This window comes from Piliocolobus tephrosceles, chromosome 18, assembly GCF_002776525.5.
Source record: "Piliocolobus tephrosceles isolate RC106 chromosome 18, ASM277652v3, whole genome shotgun sequence".
In the NCBI taxonomy this organism is placed as follows: domain Eukaryota; kingdom Metazoa; phylum Chordata; class Mammalia; order Primates; family Cercopithecidae; genus Piliocolobus; species Piliocolobus tephrosceles.
In genome coordinates this window covers 45,702,737-45,730,669 of record NC_045451.1, presented here as the reverse complement: position 1 = coordinate 45,730,669, position 27,933 = coordinate 45,702,737, and the positions used below count along the sequence as shown (strand labels likewise).

The 27,933-nt window shown below is 42.2% G+C and overlaps 1 protein-coding gene across 3 annotated transcripts in view; it reads left to right on the top strand.

Moving 5' to 3' along the window:
* Window positions 1–27,933, top strand: part of FHOD3 (formin homology 2 domain containing 3) — a 482,714-nt gene that overhangs the window by 268,838 nt on the left and 185,943 nt on the right. For all 3 annotated transcript variants that reach the window (XM_023207642.2, XM_023207641.2, XM_023207640.2), the window contains exons 6-7: window positions 7,718–7,812; window positions 26,740–26,851. In XM_023207642.2, the coding sequence (XP_023063410.1) occupies window positions 7,718–7,812; window positions 26,740–26,851 (207 nt within the window). The remainder of the gene's footprint in view (window positions 1–7,717; window positions 7,813–26,739; window positions 26,852–27,933) is intronic.

Here is a 27,933-nt window from a genome sequence, read left to right as displayed (position 1 = left end):
ACTGAACCAGGTTAATTGCCTGCTTAAACAAAAATGTCAACATTTTTCTGTAATATTTAAACAAAACCCAGAGTTTCATAACATTATTTAAAAAATATCCAGGAGGTAAGCCAAAGTTACTTGGCACACAATAAAGTAGGAAAATCCCAACTTGCATGGGAAAAGATGGATCACCACCCCAGGGCCACACTGACACAGATACCGGATTTGTCAGTTTGTAATGTAGCCATTCTGAAAATGCTTCAGGAAGTAAGAGTGAACATTATTGAAATGAATAGAAAGATGGAAAGTCTCAGCAAGAAACAGAAGATATAAAGAACCCAATGGAAAATTTAGAAACGAAAGATACAATAACTAAAGTAAAAAGCTTACCAGATGGGCTCAGTAGCAGATTGGAAATCAAATCATAGACCTTAATTAAAACACATTAGTACTTATATTAAATATGACTAGTCTAATCACAGTAATTAAAAGACAGACATTAATGAATAAATAAAACAAGACCCAACTAAATGCTGCTTACAAGAAACCCACTTTAATTATAATGCTATAGTTGAGCAAAAGGATGCAGAAAAAAAAACATGCAAACACTAATCAAAAGAAGGTGAAGTGACTATATTAATTATTAGAAGAAGTAGGCTTCAGAGCAAAGAAAATAATTGGCGGTAAAGCAGACATTATAATGACAAAAGAATCAGGTCACCCAGAAAAGTAGAGCTTCAGAATTCATAAAGCAAAAACAGAACTGAAATAAGAAATAGAAAAAATTCTGTTGTAGTTGGAGACTTCAATACTTCTCTTTTGGTAATCAGTAGAATTGACAGACTGAAAATCAGCAAGTCTATGAAGGAACTGAATGGCACCGTCAACCAAATAGTTCTAATTGACATCTTTAGAAAATGCTACTCCACTACAGGGAATACATATTACTTTCAAATATGCATAAAACATTCACCAATATAAATCATATCTTGGGTCATAAAACAAACCATAACCAATTTAAAAGAATTGATATAATGTGATTTCTGACTGGAATAAAATTAAACTGTAAATCAGTAACAGAAAGATAACATGAATATGTCCAAACTCTTAGAAATTAACACACTCCTAAATAATCCATGTGTTGAAGAGGAATTCTCAATGGAAATTAGCAAACATTTTGTACTAAATGAAAATGAAAATACAACACATCAGATTTGTGGGATGTGGTTGAAGCAATGCATGAGGGAAATTTCTAGCATTACCTGCATATATTAGAAAAGAGGGAAATAATATAAGCACCTTCCTTAAGAAACTAGAGTAAGAAAAGTAAAATCAAATATGTAGAATGAAGAAAATAATAAAAGTAGAAATTGATGAAGTTGAAAGCAGAGAAAAAATAGAGAAAATAAATGAAACAAAAAGCTGATTCCATGAAAAGAAAAATAAAGTTGACCAACAAGAATGACGAATGAAAAAAGAGAGAGAAGACATGCATTGCTAACATTAGGAATGAAAGGAGATAAAACTTCACTTAAATGAATTATAACAGAATACTATGAACAACTCTAAGCACATAAAATTGATACATTAGATGAAATGGATCAATTCCTTAAATGGATCATTTCCTTAAAAATCACAAACTACCAAAACCCACTCAAGATGAAATGATAACCTGACTAGCCCCATTACTGTAACTATTAAAGAGATTTAATTTGCAGTTAACCTTCTGAACAAAATATCTCCAGCCCCAAATGGTTTCCTGGTGAATTCCACCAAACATTTAACGATAAAATAAAACCATTTTACAAAATCTCTTCCAGAAAACAGAAGAGGAGGAAACACTTCCCAATTCATTTCATGAGGTCGGTGTTATCATGGTATGAAAACCAGACATAAAATACATAGAACAATATTTATTATGAACAAAGATGCAAAAAATCCTCAACAAATATTAGTAAATCAAATCCAGCAATATATGAAAAGAATAATATACCATGGTCAAAAAGGATGCAAGGCTCATTCAGTATTTGAAATTCAGTTAGTGTAACCTACTGCATTAATAATCTGAAGAAGAAAAACCATAATCGTATCAGTTGATGTAGAAGAAACATTTGACAAAATTCATTCCTTCATGATTTACAGAAAGCTCTTAGCAGACTAGAAATTGGAGAAACTTCCTCATCTTGATAAAAGACAATTTATAAAAACATATGTCTTACATCATAATTAATGGTAAATGATTATTAATGCTTCCTCCCTAATATTAGGAACAAGGCAAGGATGTTCACTCTCACTACGCCCATTGAATATTATACTGAAAGTCTTCACTAGTGCAATAGGGATGGGAAGAGGGTTATAGATTGGGAAGGAAGAAATAAAATTGGTCTTTTTCACAGACAACATTATTGTCTATGTACAAAATTCCAGGAAATCTACAAAAACAAAACAAAAAATCAAACACTCCTAGAATTAAGTTTAACAAAGTTGTAGGATATAAGGCCAATGTACAAATTCAGCTTTGTTTCTATATACTAACAATAAACAATTAGGAATGGAAAAGTTTTTAAAACACCATTTGTAATAGCTCCGAATAATGTGAATTACTTATAAATTTGGCAAAAAATACCATGCCAAACAAACAAACATTGCATTTATAGTTGAAAACTATAGAACACTGATAAAAGCAATCTGCAAAGATGTATAATAAATAGACATAACAGGTTTATAGATTAGAAGATTCAGCATAGTAAAGATGTCAGTTCTCCTAGAATTTATAGATTATTTCCAGAAAGATTTTGTTGTTGTTATTGATTTAGACAAGCTGCTTCCAGAATTTGTATTAAAAGGTAAAAGAACAAGAATGGCTGAACTAATTTTGAAACAGAAGAATGAATAGGAAGAATGACACTACCTGATTTTAACATTTACTGTAAAGCTATGGTGATCCAGATTGTGTGGTATTGGCAAAGGGATGGACACACCATTGGAACAGAAACAGACCTGTACAAACACAACCAGTTGATTTTTGGAAACAGAAAAACAAATGGCGTTATAGCAGTTGGACGTATGAAAAAAATGAACTTCAATCTACGCTTCTTTGTATAACAGTTATATCAAATTGGATCATACAGCTACATATAAAGAGGAAAAACTATACATTTTTAGGAGAATGCATAAGAGAAAATCTTTGTGATTTCTAGTTAGGCAAGGAGTTCTTCCACCACTTCTCATGACCCACAGCTGGATAAGGTGAGCCTGGAGAGCTTGCTCCCTGTTTTCTGTTTTTGAGAGTTGTTCAGCGTGTGCTTCTGTTCAACGGAGGCACTATTCTAATTCATTCCTCACCACACCCCTGCAAAATAGATAGTATGGTATAGCTGTGTCATTTTTGAGATGAAGAAACTGACGCACAGAAAGATGAATAAATATACCTCCAGTGTCATAAGTTCCATGAGTGGCAGAACAGGAAATCCTCTCTTCCTAGACCTGTGATGCCATCTACCTTTGTGTTCTGATAGACAGTCTCAGCCTCCACATCCTTCTTGGAAACACAAATCATGAATTTTCATGGCTCCTGTGACCCAGACGTGTGTTTTCAAGGCATCTGTGTTGTTCTTCTGTGTGGGTTTTATTCTCAGGCCCACGTTTAAGGTTGTTGGGTTTTTGCTGCTCATAGTGCAGTATTAACCCACATGAATCTCTTTAGCGCCATCTTGTGTCTGGAGTGGTTTACAGGCGGGATTGCTTTAGTAGCAGCGGGTAGGGTACAAAAACGATGTGATGGGAAAGATTTGATTACCAAAATATGAAAAATTCGTGTGATCGGACACTTGAATTCCATTAGACATGAACTTTCTAGTGACACACCTCGTCCAGTATCATCAGTTAATAGAATGTTGCAGGGAACACATCAAATCAGCTTTTAAATCTTAGTTTGCCTTCTCCCGTTGTAATAATGTCCTGGCTTCCTGGGCCCTTGGCCAGTACCAGAGGTCCTGAGCTCTTAGAGTGGAGGCCTTCAGTCCCAGTTTATCAGCCTTGAGGAGAGAGTCTTCCCTGTGGATATACCTTCCAGAAGGCTAAAGAGTCTACCTTCTCTCTCCCTGTGTGGTTAGGCTGATTTAAAGGGAGGTGCCAAAATGTACCTCAGGATTGGCCTCTTCAGCAGTGGGACTCAGAATGGGAAAGGGACAGTGGAGCAAACTCCCCTTCCATGAAGACTTGCCGGTTTGTTTGCGAAGGGAAGGAGGGAAGAAATGGGGAAAAAAATTAGGGCAGAATGTGCCGAATTCTTGGAGCTTTTCCGTGAGGTAGGGGCTGCGTCTTTCTGCAGGAGGGTGCGGGGGAGGGGTGGGTGCACTAGTAAAAAATTCTAAAGACAAAAGCATGTAGCACCTTACATTATTCAGTCTTTACTTTTCCGTTACAGAAGTAACCGATGCTCATATTAGAAAACTGGGAAAATAGAAAAAATACGAAAAACACATCCAAAGAGCATATACTCAATCACAGTGGTTAATATTTTATGGATTTCCTTTTCTTCTTTGTATGCGTGAAGATTTGAGTGTTATGACTAGGCACGGTGGCTTATGCCTGTAGTCCCAGCACTTTGGGATTCCAAGGCTGGTGGATCACTTGAGCCCAGGAGTTTGAAACCAGCTTGGATAACATAAGGAGACCCTGTCTTTACAGGAAAAAAAAAAAAAAAAAAAAAAAAAAAGCTGGATGTGGTGGCATGTGTCTGTGGTCCCATTTACTCAGGAGGCTGAGATGGGAGTATCATTTGAGCCTGGGAGGTTAAGGCTGCAGTGAGCCATGATGGCACCACTGCTCCAGCCTGGGTGACCGAGTGAGACCTTATCTCAACTAAAAGAAGATTTGAGTGTTTTGTTTAATTATATGATGTTGCTTTTTACTTATTTAATTATGTGATGTTGCTTTTTACTTATACTGGCTTTTTACTTATTTTATGAGAAACATTTTACAAGTTAGTACATAGCTTTGGTAAATGACTGTATATGCTGAGTTGTAGAACCATGATAGATGTTTGTGTTTTAGTTATTATTTTGGTATGTTAAATAATGCTTCAGCGAACACCTTTGCTTCCTTTTTTATTTTGTTTGTTTAAACTTAGAGCTGTTTCCTTAGAATAGGTTTCCCAAATCATGATGACTGGGTAAAGGCTTAAAGAGGACTTTAAGGTTCTTAGTATAAACACATACATGCTCTCCCACCCTGGCTGGAAGTGGGCTCTGCTACTTAGGCAGTGATGGAGATTTTGGACACATCCCTTCACTTCTCAGAGCCTCAGGTTTTTCCTCTGCCAAATGGAGGTAAAAATATCCACTGCATATGGCTCTTCTATTAATAATACCTATAAAATCCCTCCAGAGAACTTGGCACACAGTGAGTGCTAAATACATGGTAACTTTACAAAATAATTATAGCCCTAGATAGCCTTATTGCAGGTTTCTACCAGTTTGCCCTAGCACTACCAATGCATGAAGTTATTTAACCTCTCCAGTGTTTGATACATAATCATTTCTTTTTAAAATACCTTTGCCAATTTGAGTGAAAACACCACCTTATTATTGTTTTAATTTGCATTTGTTTTATTATAGTGAGAGTGAACAATTTTGCATGCTATTATAAACAAGTTTGTTGTCTCATATAAAATGTATTTGCCTTTTTTCTGTTGGTATTTAATATTTTACTAGCTGTATTAACTATTTTAAAAAGAAATTATTCTTTAACATATTTGTTGTAGATCCACTTATTTAGTATAATTTTATATCAAACTTTTGTATGCTACATTCAAATGCTACATACAGATTTCTCATTAGGACGAGAGACGTGATTATAATTGTAATCTCTTTGTAATTATGTGAATTTTTTTATTGTATCTATAATGTTACTTGCAAATTATGACAATATGTATTTCCAGCAATTTTGTATCTTATTGTTTTTTATATCTTATTAAATTTGTCTGAAATTCTATAGCAGTGTTAAATAATCCATAGGTTTAATGAGCATCATTTAAAAAATATTTTCTGATTAGTAGGAATATCTCTAGTGTTTTACCATTAAATATAATATGAATCTGTTATTTCTCAAAATATACTGCTTATTGTGTCAAGGATATGTCCAAATAATTTTTAAAATTTTTGAGTTCTTACATATTTAGGAGCATAGTTTTTCTCAGAATAATGTGGTTTTCTTTTACTTTTTCTTTCCTTCTTTTGCTTTTCTTTTTCTTTTCTTTCCTTTCTTTTTTTTTTTTTTTTATTTTTTTTGAGACAAAGGCTTGCTTTGTCACCCAGGCTGGAGTGCAGTGGTGCGATCTTGGCTCATGGCAACCTCCACCTCCTGGGTTCAAGCAATTTTCCTGCCTCAGCCTCCTGAGTATCTGGGATTACAGGTGTGCACCACCACACCCATCTAATTTTTGTGTTTTTAGTAGATACGAGGTTTTGCCGTGTTGGTAAGGCTGGTCTTGAACTCTCACCTCATGTGATCCACCTGCCTTGGCCTCCCGAAGTGTTGGGATTACAAGCGTGAGCCACTGCGCCTGGCCACTAACGTGGTTTTCTTATTTGATCTTCTGTTGGATAGGATGAGTTTTCTAATATTACATATATATTTGTATACTTAGAATTTGTGTATACTGTTTTGTGTTTTGCTCTTTTTAATCAACATATTTCGTGTAGAATGTTTCTTAAAACCCACATATAAACTTTGTATGTGTGTGTAATGCATAAAAAAAGTAAGAAAATACATCAATATTTTAAGAATGGTTATCTTTAATTTATGGGAATATGAATTATTTTCACTTTATTCTTCTGTATTTTTCTAAAATGAGCTGTCCTGTTACTAGCATAAAAAAAAAATGTTGTTTAGAAAAATGTCAATGCCCTGCAATTAGTTTTGGGTGAAATATGATTAGGAGGTTAGATGTGATTGAAGGAATCCTTCTTCCTTTAGGTAACTTCCGTTTGTTCATTATCTATCATTCAGATTATCTCTGTAATAATGGAGTTGAAAACCTGAGTTTAATGTTTACTTAAAAAAACATAGCCAGTATTTTCTATTTGGAGAACAATGATAGTATGTGGTGACTGTATTTTCTTAAACTAAGAATTTAGGATTTGATATGTGATGAATGTGTGATATCATGTATTTTCATGATACCTGATGTTTTTTACTTGAAAATCTTTAAGGGGAATTGCTCATAATATTTAACTACACATTTATTGCTGACCTATTGGAATAAAATTGGATTAATTCAGGATGATCCCACAGAATCTGAGACTTGCTGACCACAGACTGGGACACTGGACAGGTTGCTTTTGGAAACTTCGTTTGTCCTTGTGGCCCCCGTGGGAGGCCACAACCCAGACACCATCTCATGAATATCTTTGTCCTGTCTGGGACTACACACAGATATAGAAACAGAAAAACATGCATTTATACATCAAGGCACACAGAAACAACAATCACTGGATTGGTGCCTTAATTGCATCTTCTAGGAGCCTGGAATAGCCCTTGTTTCTTCTAGTGTTTGACACTTTCTCTCTGAAATGAGATTTAGCTAATTTCAGAGCTCAGGAATTCTCCTCGGATTTGATTCTTAACATGCTATGTACTTAAAGTATGAAAATCTTGATTGGTATTATGATCACTGAAGACTGTATTTCTATATAAATCTTTAATGTCTCCTTTTTCTCGTTTTCTGTAGCTTTGGGCCAGATTATGTTGTATGTGGATGGAATGAATGGAGTAATAAACCACAATGAAACCATTCAGTGGCTGTACACTCTCATTGGGTCAAAGGTAAGGGGAAGTTACGGTTGACTCTTTTGTTCAATTGTCATATCACTTGCCTTTCTTTTTCTTTGAGTCAGTTTTGCAGAAAGAAATTTTATTCAGCTTTTTTCAAGCCATTACAGTATAAATGAGGACTACTGCTCTATAGATGTTAAGATACACTTAAATGGCAAGTAGCTCATGAAATTTTAATGCATTTCTATTTTCTCTTCTCTTAAGCTTTAATCAAGTGCCTTTGGAACCTTTGGTTTTGAATATTTAGTTAAATGTTATACTGTAGGGCCGGGCACGGTGGCTCATGCCTGTAATCCCAGCACTTGGCAAGGCCGAGGCGGGTGGATCACAAGGTCAGGAGATCAAGACCAGCCTAGACAACATGGTGAAACCCTGTCTCTATTGAAAATACAAAAATTAGCTGGGCATGGTGGTGCACACCTGTAGTCCCAGCTACTCGGGAGGCTGAGGCAGGAGGTTGCAGTGAGCTGAGATCATGCCATTGCACTCCAGCCTGGGTGATGGAGCAACACTCTGTCTCAAAAAAAAAAAAAAAAAAGAAAACCACATTATTCTGAGAAAAACTATGCTCCTAAATATGTAAGAACTCAAAAATTTTAAAAATTATTTGGACATATCTTTGACACAATAAGCAGTGTATTTTGAGACTGTCTCCAGAAAAAAGTTATACCATAGATGTAAGATCTGTGGACCACCTGTATTTCATGTTCATATGTACATATATATCGCTGTGTTGTACACATGTATATGCATATTCCTATATGGATGAAAGAATCTGGGATTACCTTTCAGCTCTAACATCAATTAAAAAAGTAACCAATGTTTATTACAGATTTGCCAGGCACCAAACTAGGTATTTTATTTTTTATTTATTGAGACAGAGTCTTACTCTGTTGCCAGACTGGAGTGTAGTAGCATGATCTCGGCCCCCTGCAACTTCCACCTCCTGAGTTCAAGCAAATCCCATGCCTCAGTCTCCCAAGTAGGTGGGATTAAAGGCATGACCCACCACCCTGGGCTCATTTTTGTGATTTTAGTAGAGACACAGTTTCACCATGTTGGCCAGTCTGGTCTTGAACTCCTGGCCTCAAATGATCCACCTGCCTCGGCCTCTCAAAGTGCTGGGGTTACAGGCATGAGCCACCACATCCGGCCCATAAAACATCCTAGGTTTTTTATAAGCATGATCTCATTTAATCCTCATGAGGCCACTATCAGGTAAGTAATATAATTCCTATTTGGTAGTTGAGGAAACAATGCTTGATTATGAAAGCGTAGCTGGTTTCCCCATGCATTTTGGCACATCACCACCAGCCATGCCTTGGCTGCAAGGTCCCTGAGGTCTCTGAAAGTCCTGCCAAGGAAGCAGATCTACTCCATCACTTCAGGTGTGCCAAATGCTGGGCAAGCCTCTGGCATGGTCTTCTCTGGGTTCTGCTGGCGTGTGGAGGAGCATGTGTTAGGGACTTGACTGCAGGGGGATTTGGGAGAAGTAGTAAAAGGGACCCTGTCCTGAGCAGGTGCACATGTACCAAGGTTAAAGTGCTATGCAGGTAGCATGTTGTGGAGATCTGAGTGGCTGTAGTGGGCAACATGGTCAGATGGAGTGGGGGATCTTGAGGGCCTGGATACAGAATTTAAACCTGACTTAAACAGGTCACAGAATCAGCATAGCTTTGTAGGGGCCCTGAAGGGCATATTGGATTAATCTGTTCTCACACTGCTAATAAAGACGTACTCGAGACTGGGTAATTTATAAAGGAAAGAGGTTTAATGGACTCACAGTTCCACATGGCTGGGGAGGCCTCCCAATCGTGGCGGAAGGCAGAGGAGGAGCAAAGGCACATCTTACATGGTGGCAGGCAAGAGAGTGTGTGCAGGGGAACTGCCCTTTATAAAATCATCAGATCTCATGAGACTTATTCACTGTCCTGAGAACAGCATGGGAAAAACATGCCCTCATGATTCACTTACCTCCCACTGGGTCCCTCCTGCAACATGTGGAAATTATTACAATTCAAGGTGAGATTTGGGTGGGTACAGAGAACCAAACCATATCACATGTGGTCTGCCCAGACTGTCCCCCATCCCTGTGTTCACTGCCCACCCCCACTAGAGTGAGCCTTTCCAGGCTGCTGTGCACAGTGCTGTGCTCTGCCGCAGAACCCATCCCCTGGCCCTGCCCACCTGCCTCCCAAGGATTCTACTGTCCTTTGGGAGCACTCAGCCCTGGTTTGATTTGGGGAGGAGCATGGTTCTAGTTTTAGGCTGTATCTCCTTCTCAGACTTCTCAAAATCCTGGTGATTGTGTTCTTGTGTGGTGGAAAGGGCCTTTTCTCTGTGGCTGGTGTTGGCATGCAGATCCCCATGGGGTCCCACGTTTGTGGGTGGCCTTCACATCTTCCCCTCAGTTTTCCTTTTTCTAGTACGTATTGATGAGAAAAATTTTCCCCATTTCATATTAGATACAGCTATGGTTTCCCTAGGAAGACTGAAAATCTTTTAAAAGAATGTTTTGGCTTTATTTTCTATGGAAAATGGAAGTGACTCTATTTTGAAACTGATATAGGTGACCTTGGACGCTGAGTGGAATGCTGGGCCTTCTAGGTTGCTTCAGCCTGGCCAAGGGAAGATTTATATCTCATATCCTGTTTCAGTTTCTTCTCCTTTTTCCTTGCTTGTGCTGGGAACCCTCCCTGACTTTCATGTTCATTTGGAACCTGCTCCCTCCCCAAGGCACTCTAAATGGTCTTGAGGACCTAAAAGCTAGGGAGACGGGAAGAGATTTTGCAAGAAAGATGACTTTTTGTACATGACACAGCTGAATTAAGATATCTTTATGGTTTTATGATGGCCATGATAAAACACCAACAACTTGCCCTATTTCTAAAAGGAAACAAAACCTAACATGCTTACAATAGAAAAACTGACAGTCTAATAGCTCATCATCAGGCAGAGAATAGAGTGAGGGCAAAGTTAGGGAAGGTGGGATGGGTATGGGGAAGAAGCACTGTGAGCAGGGAGAGATGACATAGAGAATGCTGTGGTCCGAATGTGCCCCCTAAATTTTTGTGTTGTAAACGTGATCCCCACTGCAGCAGTGTTAAGAGGTGTTTAGGTCATGAAGGCTCTGCCATCATGAATGGATTAATGCCATTATAAGAAGGATTTGTGGAAGGAGTGCATTTTTTCTCTTTTGATTCTCTGCCATGTGAGAACACAATCTTCCTCCCCTCCAGAAGATACTGCAACAGGCACCATCTTGGATGCAGAGAGACTGGGCCCTCACAGCCAGTGCCTTGATCTGGGACTTCCCAGCCTCCAGAACTGTGAGAAATAAGTTTCTGTTCTTCAGAAATTACCCAGTCTCAGGTATTTCTTTTTATAGCAGCACATATAGACTAAGAGAGGAAAGGCGCAAAGAAAAGAAGAGAGAGAGATAGAAAAGAGGGAGGAGAAGGACCACAGAGGAGGAAAAGAAGAAGAAAAGCAGAGAAAAAAAACCCAGAAATAACAGAAATGCATGCCGTGGCTCAGAGTCTCTGGTGTTGCAACAACATCATATTAATTTTACTTTGGAATCATTCTGTAAGGAAAATAAGCAATCAGGAAGGAATGAACACACAGGAAAATCTTTATTGCATTTGTAAATAACATGGAAAAATTATACAATTAAAAAGTTTCAAAAATACATTTCTAGGAATTGTGCTTTCCCAGCCTCCCCCTCCTACACTGTGCACTCGGTGTGTGTTTCCTCAGCGGTGGTTCAGGACTCTGGGCCGCCTCCTCAGGGCCTCTGTCTGAGGTGGCACACTCGCCTCCTCCCCAGCCATTTGGGCCATCAGCACTGGATCTGTGTGGATTTCTGTCTCCATCTTTTATTTTCCCAAAGGAAGGTCTATAATAGTCGCTGGCTCCTATGTTCTGCACTGTACTGGTCACAATGAGGACAAGAGAGTGGAGCCAAGAGTCAGCCTGTATCTTGGAGTTCACTGTGTTGTTGGAAAGGAGAATTCTGGGGAACAGTGATGCTACAGCCTGTCCCACTAACTGTGATATCACATGAAGGTCTCCTGCCACTCTGCAGGGTGTGCTCTGCTCTAGGCAAGTTGCTGAAACTTAACAAAGGCAGTAGCTGCCAAGTTTATTTCCAGTCTACATGGTTCTAATGAGATCACTTCTTATTTACAAAACCAATAGAGTGTCTGCTGACACTCTTCCCTCATCCCCATCTGAATAGTGAGAAATTGAAAAGAACAACAGATACATCAACCCAAGACCCTTAGGTTTTGAGAATGAAGCCTCAGTCTCCTCCTTAAACATACATTTAGGTCAATACAGCTGCAATAGGTTTTCCCCAATTCAAATTAAGAAATCAGGAAAGCCAGGGGCCCTAGCATTTTGTTTTGACCAAGAGTCAGATTTATCTTAACCTGGGAAGTTTACCTTGACATCCAGTTGCCTTTGCCTTACACAGTCACAGAGATGATAAAGGAAATACTGGAGTAGAAAAATCTTGTCATTGTGTTTTCATAATTCTTCATTTTTCTTCCATGAAAGGCAACAAGATGTGATTTTGCAGCCTGCCAGAGGCTTATTATGCAATGCATATTTGCAGATATTTGAGACTCATAGCCAGGGGAGAAAATGATGCATTCGTAGCCAAATAATGACTTTTTAAAAGAAAGAAAAAAGTGTTTTCAATAAAGTGTTTCTTTCTATTTACAAGAGCCCATCTTTAAACTCCCCAGTCAGGGGTAAGAGGCAGATGCCAGGCCCATGACTTATCACAGGATGTGGATTTTTTTCTCTTCATAAATCTGGAATTCTAATTAATTGAGTTAAGATGATTCAGTCTATATACAGCGTGGCCCTTTTGTCACCCAGCACGGAAAGTCTGTCTCTTTATCTCTATGGATCCTCTTTTGGCCCATAGGGAAGGCCTTAGGGCCCTGAGCCTGACAAACTCTCACCTCCTTGCTGCCTCTTAGGGGTGCCTCGGGGTACTGGCTTGGAAGCTTCCCTGTCTGCATTGCTCTTCAGGTTAGCTTGCCTTGCTCTCTCTACATTCCCACCAGCCCCACTGAATCTCATCCTTCCATCTGTGCCCCATATTGCTGATCGCAGGTCTCCAGACTTCCTTCTACTTGTGTGAGGGTGAGCAGGCCTCGCTACTCCTGTGTAGCCCTAGCTGGAGGAGCCCTGGCCAAGGCCCTCCTTGCATGCATGTACACACACACACACACACACACACACACACGCACGCACACTCGCTTGCTTGCTCTCTCTTTCTCTCTCGTTCAGTCACACATTAGAGAGCCTATGTGCCTGCCCGCCACCCCACCCCCAACACTGGGGACATTGCTGAAAGTTTCTTTAGGACTGCAAAATGAAGGGAAGTAACATGGTGTGTAGAATGTTGAGTAGAAAGTGGTGGAGGAGGGGAAATTGACAGGGATGGGAAAGCTGGGTGGGACGGGTTAACTCAGTATCACAGCTGTGAGGTGAGAGTAGCAGTAGAAACAGAATAATGAAAAAATGGAGACATTTTGAGGACTAGCCTTCTAGGAGGAGATTTCTAGATATAAGAAAATAAAAGGAACCAAAGGTGGGGGTCACAGTTTGACTCTGCAGCTATAAATACGGCAGTGCCTCTGGCAGTTGAAGAGTTGGACATTGGGGTTTGTTGGCAAGAAAACGTTGGACACACTGGTTTGGAGATGAAGGATATATTTCCAAAGAGAGTTAAGTGCCATAGAGCCTGGTGCTCCATGTGCCCCAGGAGATACTGGCTGTTGGACGAGGAGAGGAGATGTGGTGAGCCCTCTGGTCTTGGAGCCACTGGCATGGCACTGTTGTGTGATCTGCTCAGATGACCCAAATGTGGGGTGAGAACTGAAGACCTTTGTAAGTTGCTTAATGTAAATAATGGAATCCTAGCCTTGAACAAATGGCAATGTCATGTTAAAGGTGTTCCTGACATCTTCAGTCCCATTCCTGATATTGCTAGAGGCAGAGGGACCATCAAATCATTTGCCTAGGTTGCCCAGGGATACTGTTGCATGCTGGAATTGGTGGAAAGCCTTCCTTTTTGGGACATGCATTACCTGTCATTAACCAAATGCTTGTGCATTGCTTTCTTGAACAAGACACTCTGACTTGCTGTGGAAGCTCATTGAGTATTTAAAGGCAGTCACCATGTGAACCCTGTCCAAGCTAAACTTGATGGCTGCTACAGATAGTAGCTGGGTACATAATTTTCAGCTCCTCATCATACTGGTTACCAACTCTTCTGTTCATGTAGTACAAAGAATAGTAACATGGTAGGTGGGATACGATATCATTCTTCCACAAATCCCACCTCTGATTTATTACACCTTTTAGCAGCAGCCCTGGGTGTTGCCTCAAGTTTGAACTGGCAATCCACTAAGCCTTCCGGATTTTTGTCACACATTTTTATCTGCCAGTTTCTTCCATTCTGCATGTCTGTGATTGATTGATTCACATTTAAATGCAGGGCTTGCATTTTTCCCCCATTGATTGTAGGCCAGAGTTCCAGCCTCAAGATAATTAAGAATTCTGTTTTGCCTCTTTCTCTTATTAACTGTTAGTGCTAATTTTATTTAACAAAAAATGAATAAGCAGATCTTCCATGCCATTGATGAAAATGTAGTGGGACAGAGACAAGGAATGCATGAACCAGTGCAGCCTGCAGGTTGACACTGATCAGTCAGAGCATTTTAGGGTCATTGTGCAATTAGTGGGAAGCTGCTGAACTCTGACCATCCAGCTGTGTTTCTTCACTGGGTTCACAAGGCCTTCCTGGAATCAAGATATGCTGCATCTGACAGTCAGCGCCAGATCTCTGGAGTCACACACGCCTGCACCATCCTTGGGGTGGGTTGCTTTTTCATCTTTAAAATGGGAGTTATAAAAGTGAAGAAGATGTGAAACACTAAGCAACAGGAGATGCCCGGTATGGTTTCCCATCCCTGCCCTCCAGAGTACAGGGTTTTATTCTTTTCCCTTCTCCTCCACCACCTTGTCGACCTTCCCTGTGGCTTAAGGCTTTTGTCTCAATGGGGAGAAGGCTCTGGCTGGGGTTTCCCATCTTTTCACAGTGCTGGCTGCTCCCTTCCTCCTTTAGGGTTGCTGCTGTTCTGCCTGCTGTGTGACTGTGCACCGCCAGGCCTGCACTATTGGGAAAGTTTCTTGGTCCCCACCCTGCCCCCCGCTTCTTTGTGAGTGCCATGGAGAGCAGCCTACTGGTGGGTGCCAAGTCCCTTCGTGTCTGCAGTTCGAAGGGGTTTATGCTCTCATGGTAGCCCACAGTTACATTTGACGATTTGCTAAAACTGTTATCTGAGGTTATATTGTTTTAATTATTATTATTTTTTGAGATGGGATCTCACTCTGTCACCCATTCTGGAGTACGGTGGCACAGTCTCGGCTCACTGCAGCCTCAACAGCCCAGGCTCAAGCAATCCTCCCACCTCAGCCTCCTGAGTAGCTGGGACTACAGGGCACACACCACCACACCCAGCTAATTTTCTGTGTTTTGGATGGAGATGGGGTTTCACCATGTTGCCCAGTCTGGTCTCAAACTCTTGAGCTTAAGTGATTCTCCCACCTTGGCTTCCCAAAGTGCTGAGAATACAGGCATGAGCCACAGTGCCTGGCCTGAGTTTTTCCTACTGCTTTGTATAAATGGCTTCATTTTCCTCCCCTACCCTGCCTCAGATAGTCCATTGCTGGCCTCTCACCCTTTCTGGGTGGAGAGAACACACTCCCCCCCTAGATTTCAGGCTACTTGGTTTTCCTGCAACCCCAGCTATATGATGGGCTCAAGAAAAGTTATGGTGTGAAAGATTGTTTGTCTCTCTCTTATTATTAGGTTGGGAGTGACACTCGACATCTTTCCAGCTGGAAGCCAGAAGTCCAATTGTTAATATTATAAAAACACTGTAAATACACTGCAATAGCATGAGATATACTCAGCCAGAAAATTCTATATGGTCCAGGTAAAGGGAGTTACTAGAACATTATAGTTAGTTCCTTGAATTGTACTATTGTCTTAAATCCATCCTTAATATTGGATATTGTGTTTATAATTCCCACATTAATTGAATTGAAATATGTTTTATTAATAAAAATTTGATTAAGACTAATTCTTTTAATAATGCAGTTAAAGATAACAGATTAAAGAAAAAATATGGCAAGTGGGCACGTTGGCCTGTAGTCCCGGCTATGAGGAGGCTGAGACAGGAAGATCCCTGGATCCCAGTTCATGATCAGCTTGAATAACACATAGACCCCATCTCAAAAAACTAAAATAGCTAAAGTTTACTGGTGTAGTATGGAAATCTTGGTAGTAAAAAATAACTTTTTAAAACATTTACTGAATTTTTTGTGATTATAAAAGTAACGTATTCTCTTTGTATAAAACTTTGGAAATACAAAAAATGTAAAATAAAAATTACCTGGAAACACTACCACATAAAGATCATCATTTTTTGGTACCTTTTCTTCTGATTTTTCTTTGAATTTTTCTTACAAAGTTAACTCTAAGTATATTTTAAGCATTTCCTGTGTTACTACAACATTTTTAAACTGCAGTGTTTAATGCCTACATAATATACAGTCATATGAATGTACTATTATTCCTTTGACTTTTCTCATCTTGTTAATTGAATTGTTTCCAATGCTATGCTGTATTTAAAGAGCTTTGTTTCTAATGGCATAAGAATAGTTTAGTGAATGAGGTTGTGTTTGAATTTTTGCATGTTTATCAACATTATATTAGATGAGATTTCTAAAATTCTGTGGGTTTTAATGGCACAGTCATGTAATATTTGTGTTGGAGTCATTGTGGGTATAAAGTCCCAGCTTCTCCCTTAGGGCTGTTGCTCTTCTGCTGGCCACTTGGCTGTGCATACCCAGAACACTCATTCTCACTGATTTGATATATTAGAGGCCCCCATGTGAGAATAATCTCAATAGGAGAAAAAAGGGAAAAAGCAAGTTTCACTAGTTATTGTTTTAGGAAGATCTCAGAGTGAGAGAGAAGTGATTCAGGCCAGGCCTCAAAGAGGGCAGCAGGCTGAAGAGGCCCCACTGTCCAGACGGGTCTCCAGACACAGGGCTAAACAGCAGTTTCTTCCATTCACTCTGAGATGATCGTCTTCAGGGAGCTGACTGTGGTTCCTCAATTCTTAAGAGGCTTGCTGATAAACCCGAATTTTAACTTACAAGGACGTTATCCTTATGAACGCAAGAAGCAGAAACTAAGGGTACACCTTTGACTCTTCTGTCCCTGTAGCCCAGGGCAACCAGCTGAGTTTTAGCAGTTGGAGGAAGAGTAGAAGTGGGTGGCTCCAATCTGCAAGAACATTTAGGGAAATGCAAAAACACCAAAGTAGGCAGCATGCTGTTCCTCCCAGAGAGATGTTCTACCCTTTTCTAGGAGAGTTGGATGGGCAAGAGAACCAGAAGCAGCATAGACTTCTGGGCCTGCAGGGTTCTGCCACTCTCCACTCCAGCCCCCGTCTGCCAGCCCTTCTCCCCCTACTCCAAAGAGATGTGAGCTGCCTGCCACAATCTTCTAACAGCACGTTTGCCAGACCTGGGATTTAGCTGTTCATTGTCATGTTTCCAGGACTCGTTATTTACTTAAGAGAGTTCTTTAACCTTTATTGTTACTCAGAAGATAATATTAGTCACATTTTCCCCAAGGCTTAAGTTTTTGCACCACAGTGAAAGATGGAAACCTCCATAGTATAGTGGAAAGAATCAGATTGACCTGGGTTTTTCTTTAACTTCTTCCAGAAATGAGCTATGAGACAAGTTACATAGCCTCCTTAGAATGTGAAGTTTTGCATTTGAAAATGGGAATGCTGCCAACTGGAAAGTACCCAATCTTGTTGATTTCCCTCAACCAAGAATTTCATTTTGCGTATCAAGGTGCTCCTTTGGGCAATATCTTAGTGCAGGTATTTTGGTATTCCTAAGTAAACAATAAAAGATGTGCATTTTGTTTTTTTTTGTTGTTGTTTTTTTGGTTTTGTTTTTTTTTAAGACAGAGTCTCACTCTCTCGCCCAGGCTGGAGTGTGGTGGCACCATCTTGGCTCACTGCAACCTCACCTCCTGGGTTCAAGCGATTCTCCTGCCTCAGCCACCTGAATAGCTGGGATTACAGGTGTGTGCCACCACGCCCAGCTAGTTTTTGTATTTTTAGTAGAGACAGGGTTTCATCATGTTGGTCAGGCTGGTCTCGAACTCCTGACTTCGTGATCTGCCCACCTCGGCCTCCCAAAGTGCTGGGATACAGGCATGAGCCACCATGCCCAGCTGCATGTTACTTTTTGTCAGTTATTCATAATTACCTTGAATGTCTTAAGGGAAAGTTAACCAAGTGGATGTTTTCTGATTCTTGTCCACTTTTATTAATGGTTCCTTAAAGAAGTTCTTACTGACAAAGCCAGTCCCCGCAAAAGGGGATGTTTCCCTGATTGTGCTGTGAAGCGAATACACGAAACCAAACGTGAGCACCAAGCAGTGCAGGCTTTATTCGATGGCCATGGAATTGAGAAGTGGAAGCATGGTTCACAAATCAGTTCCTCAGTTCAAGGGAAGTCACAGATACAGGGCATCTTTATTGAAGGGGTTGGGGCATTAAAAGCAAGGGAAGGAATAGTCATGTCTTTTCTGGAAATGATGGGGGGGGCGGAACTTCTGAAACTGGAATGCAACTTTTCTTTTTGTCCTTTTATGGTTTCTTCTGATTGTTGTCATGGTGATTATGAACGGTCAGGGTGCTGGTGGAAGTATCTTTTTGCATGAGGATTAGATGATAATGAAGTTAGAAACTCTCAGAGGCCAAGTGAGAGGCCACCCTGGATCCCAGCAGTTGGACCCTGTTTAGTCGGGAGGGGAAACTTCTGACCTCAGGCATTCTATTTCCCAAAGATAAGCAGAGTTAAGGTAGGATAGAAATTCACTTGGTCATATAGGCCTTTTCTGCGGTAATAAAACCTTCATCTAAGCCCCAGAATTTTATCTCAATAGAGAAAATGCCAGCCAGGTGCGGTGGCTCACGCCTGTAATACCAGCACTTTGGGAGGCCGAGGAGGGTGGATCACCTGAGGTTGGGAGTTCAAGACCAGCCTGACCAACATATTAGACGATTATTTTAGATTATTTTAAAATAGTTATTTAAATAAACGTTATTTTAGATACTAAAAATACAAAATTAGCTGGGCTTGGTGGTGCATGCCTGTAATCCTAGCTACTCCAGAGACTGAGACAGGAGAATTGCTTGAACCTGGGAGGTGGAGGTTGCAGCGAGACGAGATGGTGCCATTGCACTCTAGCCTGGCACTGGAAAAGAAAAAGAAAAAAGGGAGAGAGAGAGATAAAATGCTAATTTGTAGTACTATTTATCGTTATTTTCAATTATTTTGTGTTGTCTGCTTTATTTTACATTCTGTAAGATTTCCTGTTCACTAGTAAAATCCTAAGGGCTACCCAGCCTTATACTTGGCTAATATACCTTCTGCAAATTGCATTGTGTCATAAGCAGGTTGGCCATCAGGCCCTGAGGCTGGACCATGTGGGTTTGGTGCACATGACTTCCTGTTCTGGTAGATGTGCCAGCCCTGGTCTCCACACTGTCCCTTGAAGGACACCTGCAAACCAAGACCCAGAGTTCTGTACTTAGTTAATATGTTTGCGCCTATTCTTTATTTCTGGTAATACCCACTTCATGTTGCAGATAACCTGTTAGAGGTCGGGAAGGGAGAGATTTGGAGTCTGGGATGTCTGTTGGATTGTTTGATAACCAGTTAGGAAGACTTTAGGGCGCACTCTGAGCTGCTTGCTCAGAAATTCTGAGCTTAAGTATATGGCATTGGGATACAATGTTTAAATAAAGAGTTTGTGTCCTAAGTCACTTGAGATCTTTTTTTCTTTATAATAATACTAGTATATTCTAAAGTGCTAGTGAGCTTGTAAACAATGTGATAAAGCTTTATAGATCAAGTTATCTTACCACTTTCGAATTCAGTTTTAATAACCAGCATCCATTTATATAGCATATATTTATGATGTTTTAGTGGAAAATGAAACAAATAAAGTGAAGCATGGTTTTCCAACCCCCTTTGTAATTTCAATCTTGAGGTTTGGAAATTGTTTTCTTTTTATGGCTGTTGAATTTTTAGAAGAAAAATTAGGAATTTGAAGATTTTTTGGAATTCTTTTATTTTTGCTTAACGAGCAGCATATTTGACCTGCTAAGTATAGTTCTTGCATTTCTGTAAGTGCAATAAAAGATGAAGGGACTTCCAGTTTGTTTTTATGTGTAAAAGTATTAAGAAACTGTTTTTTATTACCCTCCCACATATTTGGTGATTACGTTTTATCTGAAATCTAGATACATAGGTTCTGTACAGGCAACTCCACACTCTTCCTGTGGGTTGACCTGGAAAATAAAACAACAGCAACAAGGCTCTTCATTGACACCATCCTGCTACCCTTACCTCCAACCCAGCCTCCCTGTCGTGGAGCTGACATTGAGCCCTGAGTTATTTATGGAATATGGAGGTTCAGTCCCTGGACTGAGGCTTGACTTGAAAATGTCACTTCCTTGGTTCAAGAGGAATCTCTGGTCCTCTGAAGACTTTTAGCCTTGATTTTGAGAGTGCAAAATGATAGCTGCAACAGAAAGTAAAGCTCAGCTCAGTAGCACCAAAAATGTGCTAAATCATTATGAAATGTGCAGTAATTCACAGCCATCTGTATGTTCCTGCTTTTGCACCCCCCTTATGCAAGGGGATTATTTCAGATTTCTGTTATATACTGTGATTTAGCTGCGTGCTTTAGAACAACATAAACATAGTCTTTATTATAACAGACAACTAAAAACGGAATACTAGTATTTCCTAGATTGTAATTAAAGAAAATGTAGGGAACCGAAAGCCCAAAGCCTGGATCTAGAGCTCTGGTGTGTTTCTCCAGCCCAAAGAAAGTGGGGTTGTTTGTGTGAACAGGAGCCCAAAAGCCATCACATGGTTCTTTAGCTCCATGGAAGCTGGAAAGGGCTGGCTGGATCCAGTTCTGGGCCTTGCTGTCATCTACAATGCCGGAGCTGTCCTCTGAGAAAACTGGCTGTTTTCATCTGTCCTCAGCAACCCAGTACTCAAGATGTTGTTGAAAGTAGAAGCAGAGAATCTTGGATTTGGAGGGACCTTACCCGTGGGGTCAGCCAGTCCACCCACTGCAGGCTCTGAATTCCTTCTGCAAAGGCCTTAGTAAGTGGCCGTGCAGAGCCTCCAGAGGCAAGGAAACTACTCCCTCCCTGCCAGCTTGGTTGTCTTGAGACCACTGATGCTGACACTGCCTGCTTATTGCCCTATAATCCTGTGTAACTGCTTTGTGACTGCTGTATCTTCCATGGCCTTGGATGCTCCATAAGATTGAGAATCAATTCTGATTGATTTCTCTCGGTGCTGGACAAATGGGCAGGTGCTTGAGCCTATAAGACGTAGTGAAACTCTTCATTACCACGTGAAGGCATGCCAGGCAGAGATGAAAATCAGACAGTTCAGATTGGAGTGACGCTTTACTGACATGTCTAGGCCACACTGTGGTGTGTGCTCTGGCATCCTTGCAACTTAATCCACTCTCCTAGTTTGTGACACTCTCTCTTGCTGCCACACTGGGCCTGCCTCTCCTTCTCTGCCATTGTCCTCTCTGATTTGCCTCTTCTCAGCAGATGTGGGCTGTGAATCCTAATATCCACTCCACTTATCATAAAATGTGTCTAACATAAGTTCAAGGGGCACCAGGGGTGGATTTTTAAGAGCTATGGGGTGAGCAGTGTCTTTGGACTTGAAGGAGATGGTGTGTGGCCTCCACTGTGGTTGTTCCAAGCTGTCAAGGGTTTTGACTGCATTCCAGATACATGAGGGCATCAGATTAAATGATTTCTGGATAAATGAGGTTGGCTCATAGAGTTCTTTTGATAGAATGTACCTTTTTTACTTTCAAGTCAATGCAGTAATACTAGTAAGGTATTTCTGTGGAGGATCCTGCAGGACATATTTTGACAATAAGTTAGTACGTGCTTGCAATTAGTACCATGCATTTCTACAAAATTAATGTTCTAGTGCTCTTTTTTTCCTAACGTGATTTAACTAATATGCTTATTTTTAATTTACATAGTAAAGCTTCCAAAAGTACATCCACAATAAACTTAAACTCAGTAGAAGCCAAATTCATAGAAACCCAAAGTTATGAATCAGAAGATGTTTGGGGATTTTTTTAAAAAAACAAATTAGAGTGCCAAAAGAGCTCCAAACAGAGCCTGTATCACAGAGGAGAGAAAGACAGGAATAGGCATGCTGAGACCAATAGAAAAAGGAGGCTTTGCTAGAAAACAGTGGTTTCTCAATTAGAGAGCCACATAGAGGAGAATGGCTTAGGGATTCTGGGTGCCTGAGACCGTATCGGTCAAGGCCCCTTGACCACAGAGATACTCAGAGGGAGCCTCTGTGAGGTGGGCTAAGGGGCCCTGCTGAGACCAGCTAATGGGGGGAGTGGGTTGGGCAGAAGCCAGGTTCTTTCCTGGGAAGGCATTTAGAGGCTTAAACCACATAATAATAGTCCACCCACTGAGGAAGTTGCCAAGCCTGAACTTGCTAGGTCTTTTTATTTACTTGAAGAAATTTCTTCAGCCCCAAACGTACAAAGCGCAACTCATTATGCCATACCTTCCCCTTCAACCTCCAACCGTGTAGGTGAGAAAAATACACTGGAATGTAGTCTCTTCCTACAGAATAGAAGCAGGGGAGCAATTGTGGGCCTCAAGTTATGAGGGCAGACACTCTCTGAAGAGTTCCCAGCACTCTAAAGTACTCAGCTCCCTGTGTGGGGAGGAGGTTACTTTGAGAATAACAGCCCAGGGCATGGCTTGCCCTCAGTGCAACGGTTGGGGTGGGGGGGCTTGGCTTTGCTGGGGGCTACTACAAGGTGAGAAGGGGAGGCTGGGGGCTGGGAGGGCTCACTCCACACAGCATAGGGGGATGGACTGGGGGACAGGCTGGCCTACCCTTCACACATATGCTGACTGAACACCTTCTCATGGGGCAGATAAAGCCTCTCTGCTGCTGTGAAGCTTACGTTCTTAGGGGTAACAGAGGCATAATAGGTGAACAAGTGTCTTTGGCAATTTCAGGTCATGATAAAGGATGTGGATAAAAAAGACCAAGCGTAGTGGCTCATGCCTGAAATCCTAGCACTTTGGGAGGCTGAGGTGGGAGGTTTGCTGGATTCCAGGAGTTTAAGACCAGCCTGGGCAACATAGAGAGACACTATCTTTACACAAAATGTTAAAGAAAATTAGCCAGGTGCGGTGTCACGCACCTATAGTCCCAGTTACTCGAGAGGCTGAGGTGGGAGGATGACTTCAGCCCAGGAGTTTGAGGCTGCAGTGAGCTGTGATTGCACTACCACATTCCAGCTTGGCTGACAGAATGAGAGACCCTGTCTCAAAAGAATGAAACGAGGTGGCTGGGCACGATGGCTCATGCCTCTAATCCCAGCACTTTGAGAGGCCGAGGCAGGCAGATCACCTGAAGTCAGGAGTTCAGGACCAGCCTGGCCAACATGATGAAACACCTTCTCTACTTAAAATACAAAACTCAGCCATGCATGGTGGTATGCACCTGTAGTCCCAGCTACTCAGGAGGCTGAGGCAGGAGAATCACTTGAACCTGGGAGGTGAAGGTTGCAGTGAACCAAGATTGCACCACTTCACTCTAGCCTGGGCAACAGAGCGAGACTCCATCTCAGAATAAATAAATAAAAATGGAACAGGGAAATGTGATGGTGACCAAGGGGCTCCTTTAGGTAAAGGAGTCAGGAAGGCATTTTCTATAATGAGAATTTCTCTGACCTGAAGGATGAGGTCAGTCCTGTGATGACTGGTTCCAGGTGGCTTTCAGGTAGAAGGAATAACCAATGAGAAGACCCTGAATCATAGATGAACTTTGCTGTGTGAAAAACACTCACACAACTATAGAGCTTAGCATGTGAAGCGCACTGGGCCGGAGAGGGGGTGTCAAGAAAGGAGATCAGAGGGCTTGGCGGAGGCCAGCACAGAAAGCCTGCCGGGACAGGCAGCACCCTGGGCATGATGGGGAGTGATTGAGGCTTGAGAGAAGGAGGGTGCAGTGGTCACTCTGGCTGCAGTTTGGAGAATGGCCTTCAGAAGGACAAGGCCACTTAGGCTATTGTGGTGGTCCAGGGTGATAGACAAAGAGAATGTAAAGGGGCAAGTTTGGGATAGAGTTTGAAGGGAGCTCTTGCAGCACTGGGGGTGGATTTGCTGTGGAGATGGGGTGAGGGAAGTACAGGTGAACCCCTCCCTGTGCTCAAGGTGGTGGGGCCTTGTCCTGAGGTGGGGGCTTTGGAGGGAGCAGGCTAGGAGTGGTAGGTGGAAGGGGGTAAGCATGAATGAAAACTGAGAGTTCTGTTTTGGCCACAGTGAATCTGTTAGCATCTGAGTGGAAATGTCAGGAGATTATATGATGCCTGCTCAGGTGTTTGGTCAGGGCTGGAATGCAATATTTAGCATCTGATCTTAGATGGACTTTCTTTTTTTTTTAAATTTATTTTTATTTTTATTTTTTTATTATACTTTAAGTTCTAGGGTACATGTGCATAACGTGCAGGTTTGTTACATATGTATACATGTGCCATGTTGGTGTGCTGCACCCATCAACTCGTCAGCACCCATCAATTCATCATTTATATCAGGTATAACTCCCCAATGCAATCCCTCCCCCCTCCCCCCTCCCCATGATAGGCCCCAGTGTGTGATGTTCCCCTTCCCGAGTCCAAGTGATCTCATTGTTCAGTTCCCACCTATGAGTGAGAACATGCGGTGTTTGGTTTTCTCTTCTTGTGATAGTTTGCTAAGAATGATGGTTTCCAGCTGCATCCATGTCCCTACAAAGGACGCAAACTCATCCTTTTTTATTCTTAGATGGACTTTCAAACCAGGGCACTGGGTGAACTCACCTAGAGAGAGTGTGGAAAGAGAAGGAGAGTAAAGAAGAGTGAACTCAGAGGTCTTCCCACACTGAGAGACTGAGCACCCAAACGGAACCAATGAAAAAGGAGCCACTCAGGAGACTTTGGTTGCCCAGAGGGAGAGGAAGTTGTTTCTGGAGAGACCAGTTAGTTGTCACATGGTGCTGAGAGTTGAGTAAAAATGGGCAGAGAAGTAACCACTGGATTTGATACCGTGGAGGCCACTGGTGACCTTGACAAGTAATCTGTCAAGGTGGTGATGGAAGTCCTATCAAATTGAGGTGAAGAGTCAGAGGGAAGTTAGGAGGTGGAGCCAGGGGCTGTAGCACCTCTTTGAAGAAGTTTCCTTATAAAGGGGAGCTGTGCACCTGGGCACTGGCTGGAGAGAGATGTGGAATTGAGGAAAAGACAAATGGTGTGCTTGGTAGGTATGACAGCAGAGGAGAGGGAAGCAAGGGGGTAAAAGGGTTGCATGAATATGGATGAATGACTTGGGGTGAGTGGTGTTTTTAAGCTATTCCCTGTGGACTGCACAACGCAGTTCCCTCTTTGGGCTCCCCCAAATTTACCTATAAATTCTACCCATGTCCCCTAACACTGTAATGTGGGCAGATGCGTCCAAGAGGCACAGAATCTTCCTTGGGCTACAGAACACAGGAAGAAGCTGGAGCTGATTTGCCACAACCAGTGATACAGGCTCAAGGGGTGGGCGAGAGGTCATGGATTGATTGATCTGGACACTGACTGATTTATTCAGTCAGCAAACACCTTCCAGCTCTCTCTGCATCAAGTGCAGTTCCAGGTCCTGCAGCCACAGTGCAAATAAGCTCCCTCTACCCTTGAAAGTGCATTTTGCCCATAGCGGGATGGGGCCGCTAACAAGCCAGCAGCTTGGGGTGGAATGTACAGCCCAAGGCAACCTTGCTGTTTCTCAGCTGCACAGTTTGAACCCATTTGGAGGAGGTAGTTGGTGTGCAAGTTCCTTTAGGAGGAGGCTTTTGGAAGGAAGTGGAGTCAAGGGCAAGACTGTGGGCAAGTCTCTGCACCAGCACCTAAGGGGCCCCAGAGGCTGACCCAGAGACCCCAAGGCTGCCGCAGCCCCGGGGCTGGTAAAGCTGGGATTAGGAATCTGTGGCCGCTTCAGTTGGGAGGTTTGGGGTTTTCTGTAGGTGAATAACCTGTGACCTCCCTGAGGGCGCATACTGAGGGAGGGGCTTCTGCCTGTGTGAGGGAAGGCCTCTGGGCTTCATGCGGCTCCTGGCAAATGCTGAGCCCTGGATCCAGGGAGCAGGGGTTCTCCGGCTCCAGGCGGCCTTCTCTGCTTGGCTTTAAGAATGGGGGACTTGGTTCCGGTTCCCTTCCACCTAAGCTGGCTGTCGTGACTTTGGATGAATTGTTTAACCTGCTATTTCTGCTTCTTCAACTGGAAAAATAAGAACTGTGCTTATGCCTACCTTACGATGTTATATAGTTGGGGTAAAATGAAGATATAATTGATTCAGCAAATGCTCGTGTTTTGAGAGTTGCCAGGTGTGAGTTCTGGAGCTATGCGTCCTGGATTCACATCCTGGTTCTGTTTTTTTTTTTACTGCGTGACTGCATACAGGGAACTTTGTACCTCAGTTTCCTGATCTGCACAATGGGGATAGTACTAACACCTGCCTTCTGAGGCCTCTAATGAGGGACTGTGAGGATCTGTGAAGCAATCCATTTAATCACTGAGAGCATCTCATCTAGGAAATGCTGGGTGCCAGCTGCAGTTAGGAAGATGCTCTCAGGTGCACAGGGCCTTGTTGGCAGCGATGTGATGGTTTTATCTCTTCTGCCAGTTCCGCCTGGTGGTGAAGACAGCCCTGAAGCTGCTGCTCGTCTTTGTAGAGTACTCGGAGTCCAACGCGCCTCTCCTAATTCAGGCTGTCACTGCTGTTGACACGAAAAGAGGTGAGTAGTCCCTGCCCCCTTATGTCGTGAAGGTGAAGGTGTCTAATGTAGGGAGGTTTCCACGTTGTACGTGTTTGAGAGAGATTTAAGAATTAACAGAATTCCTGAGATGTGGACTTCCCACTGCAAGAAACATTTTTTAGGATAGTAAGCACACAAAGCTTAGGCCAGAATGGGGTTTGATAATGAAAGAAAAGCACTCATGGGCTTACCTGGGAGAGGTCAGATGCTGAACTTGTCTTTGCCCCTACCCAGCTCCTGCCACCGAAACACGGAAGTCCAGCTCCTCCTCCTGTTCTTCCTGTCTTGTTCAAGGTCGCCCTGGCTCCTTCCTCCCCTCCCCTCTATGATTCATTGCTTAAGACCCCCAGATGTTTCTAGAACCTTCTCCCTAGTAAACATACGTGTGCATCATTCTTAGCAAACTATCGCAAGGACAAAAAAACCAAACACCGCGTGTTCTCACTCATAGGTGGGAATTGAACCATGAGAACACTTGGACACAGGAAGGGGAACATCACACACCGCTGCCTGTCATGGGGTAGGGGGAATGGGTAGGGATAGCATTAGGAGATAGTTAATGTAAATGACAAGTTAATGGGTACGGCACACCAACATGGCACATGTATACATATGTAACAAACCTGTATGTTGTGCACATGTACCCTAGAGCTTAAAGTATAATTAAAAACAAAACAAGACAAAAAAGAACCTCCCTCCCTGTCTTCCATCCCCTGCCTTGCCTTACTCAGGCCCTCACTATGTTGAACCTATGCTCCTGGCCACCCTCCAAAACAGTTCGGTCACATCCAAAACCTGCCAGTGGCTTCCCAGTGCCTGTAGCATAAAGTCAGTCCCTTGGCTAAGGGGACCCTTCACCCTTCAACTCCTGCCCACCTGCCACCCCCTTCTCCCACCTCGGCTGTACCCCCGCCCCCGTGCCTTGGGCATGTGCTTTTTTTTTTTTTTTTTTTTTTTTTGAGACGGAGTCTCGCTCTGTCGCCCGGACTGGAGTGCAGTGGCCGGATCTCAGCTCACTGCAAGCTCCGCCTCCCGGGTTTAGGCCATTCTCCTGCCTCAGC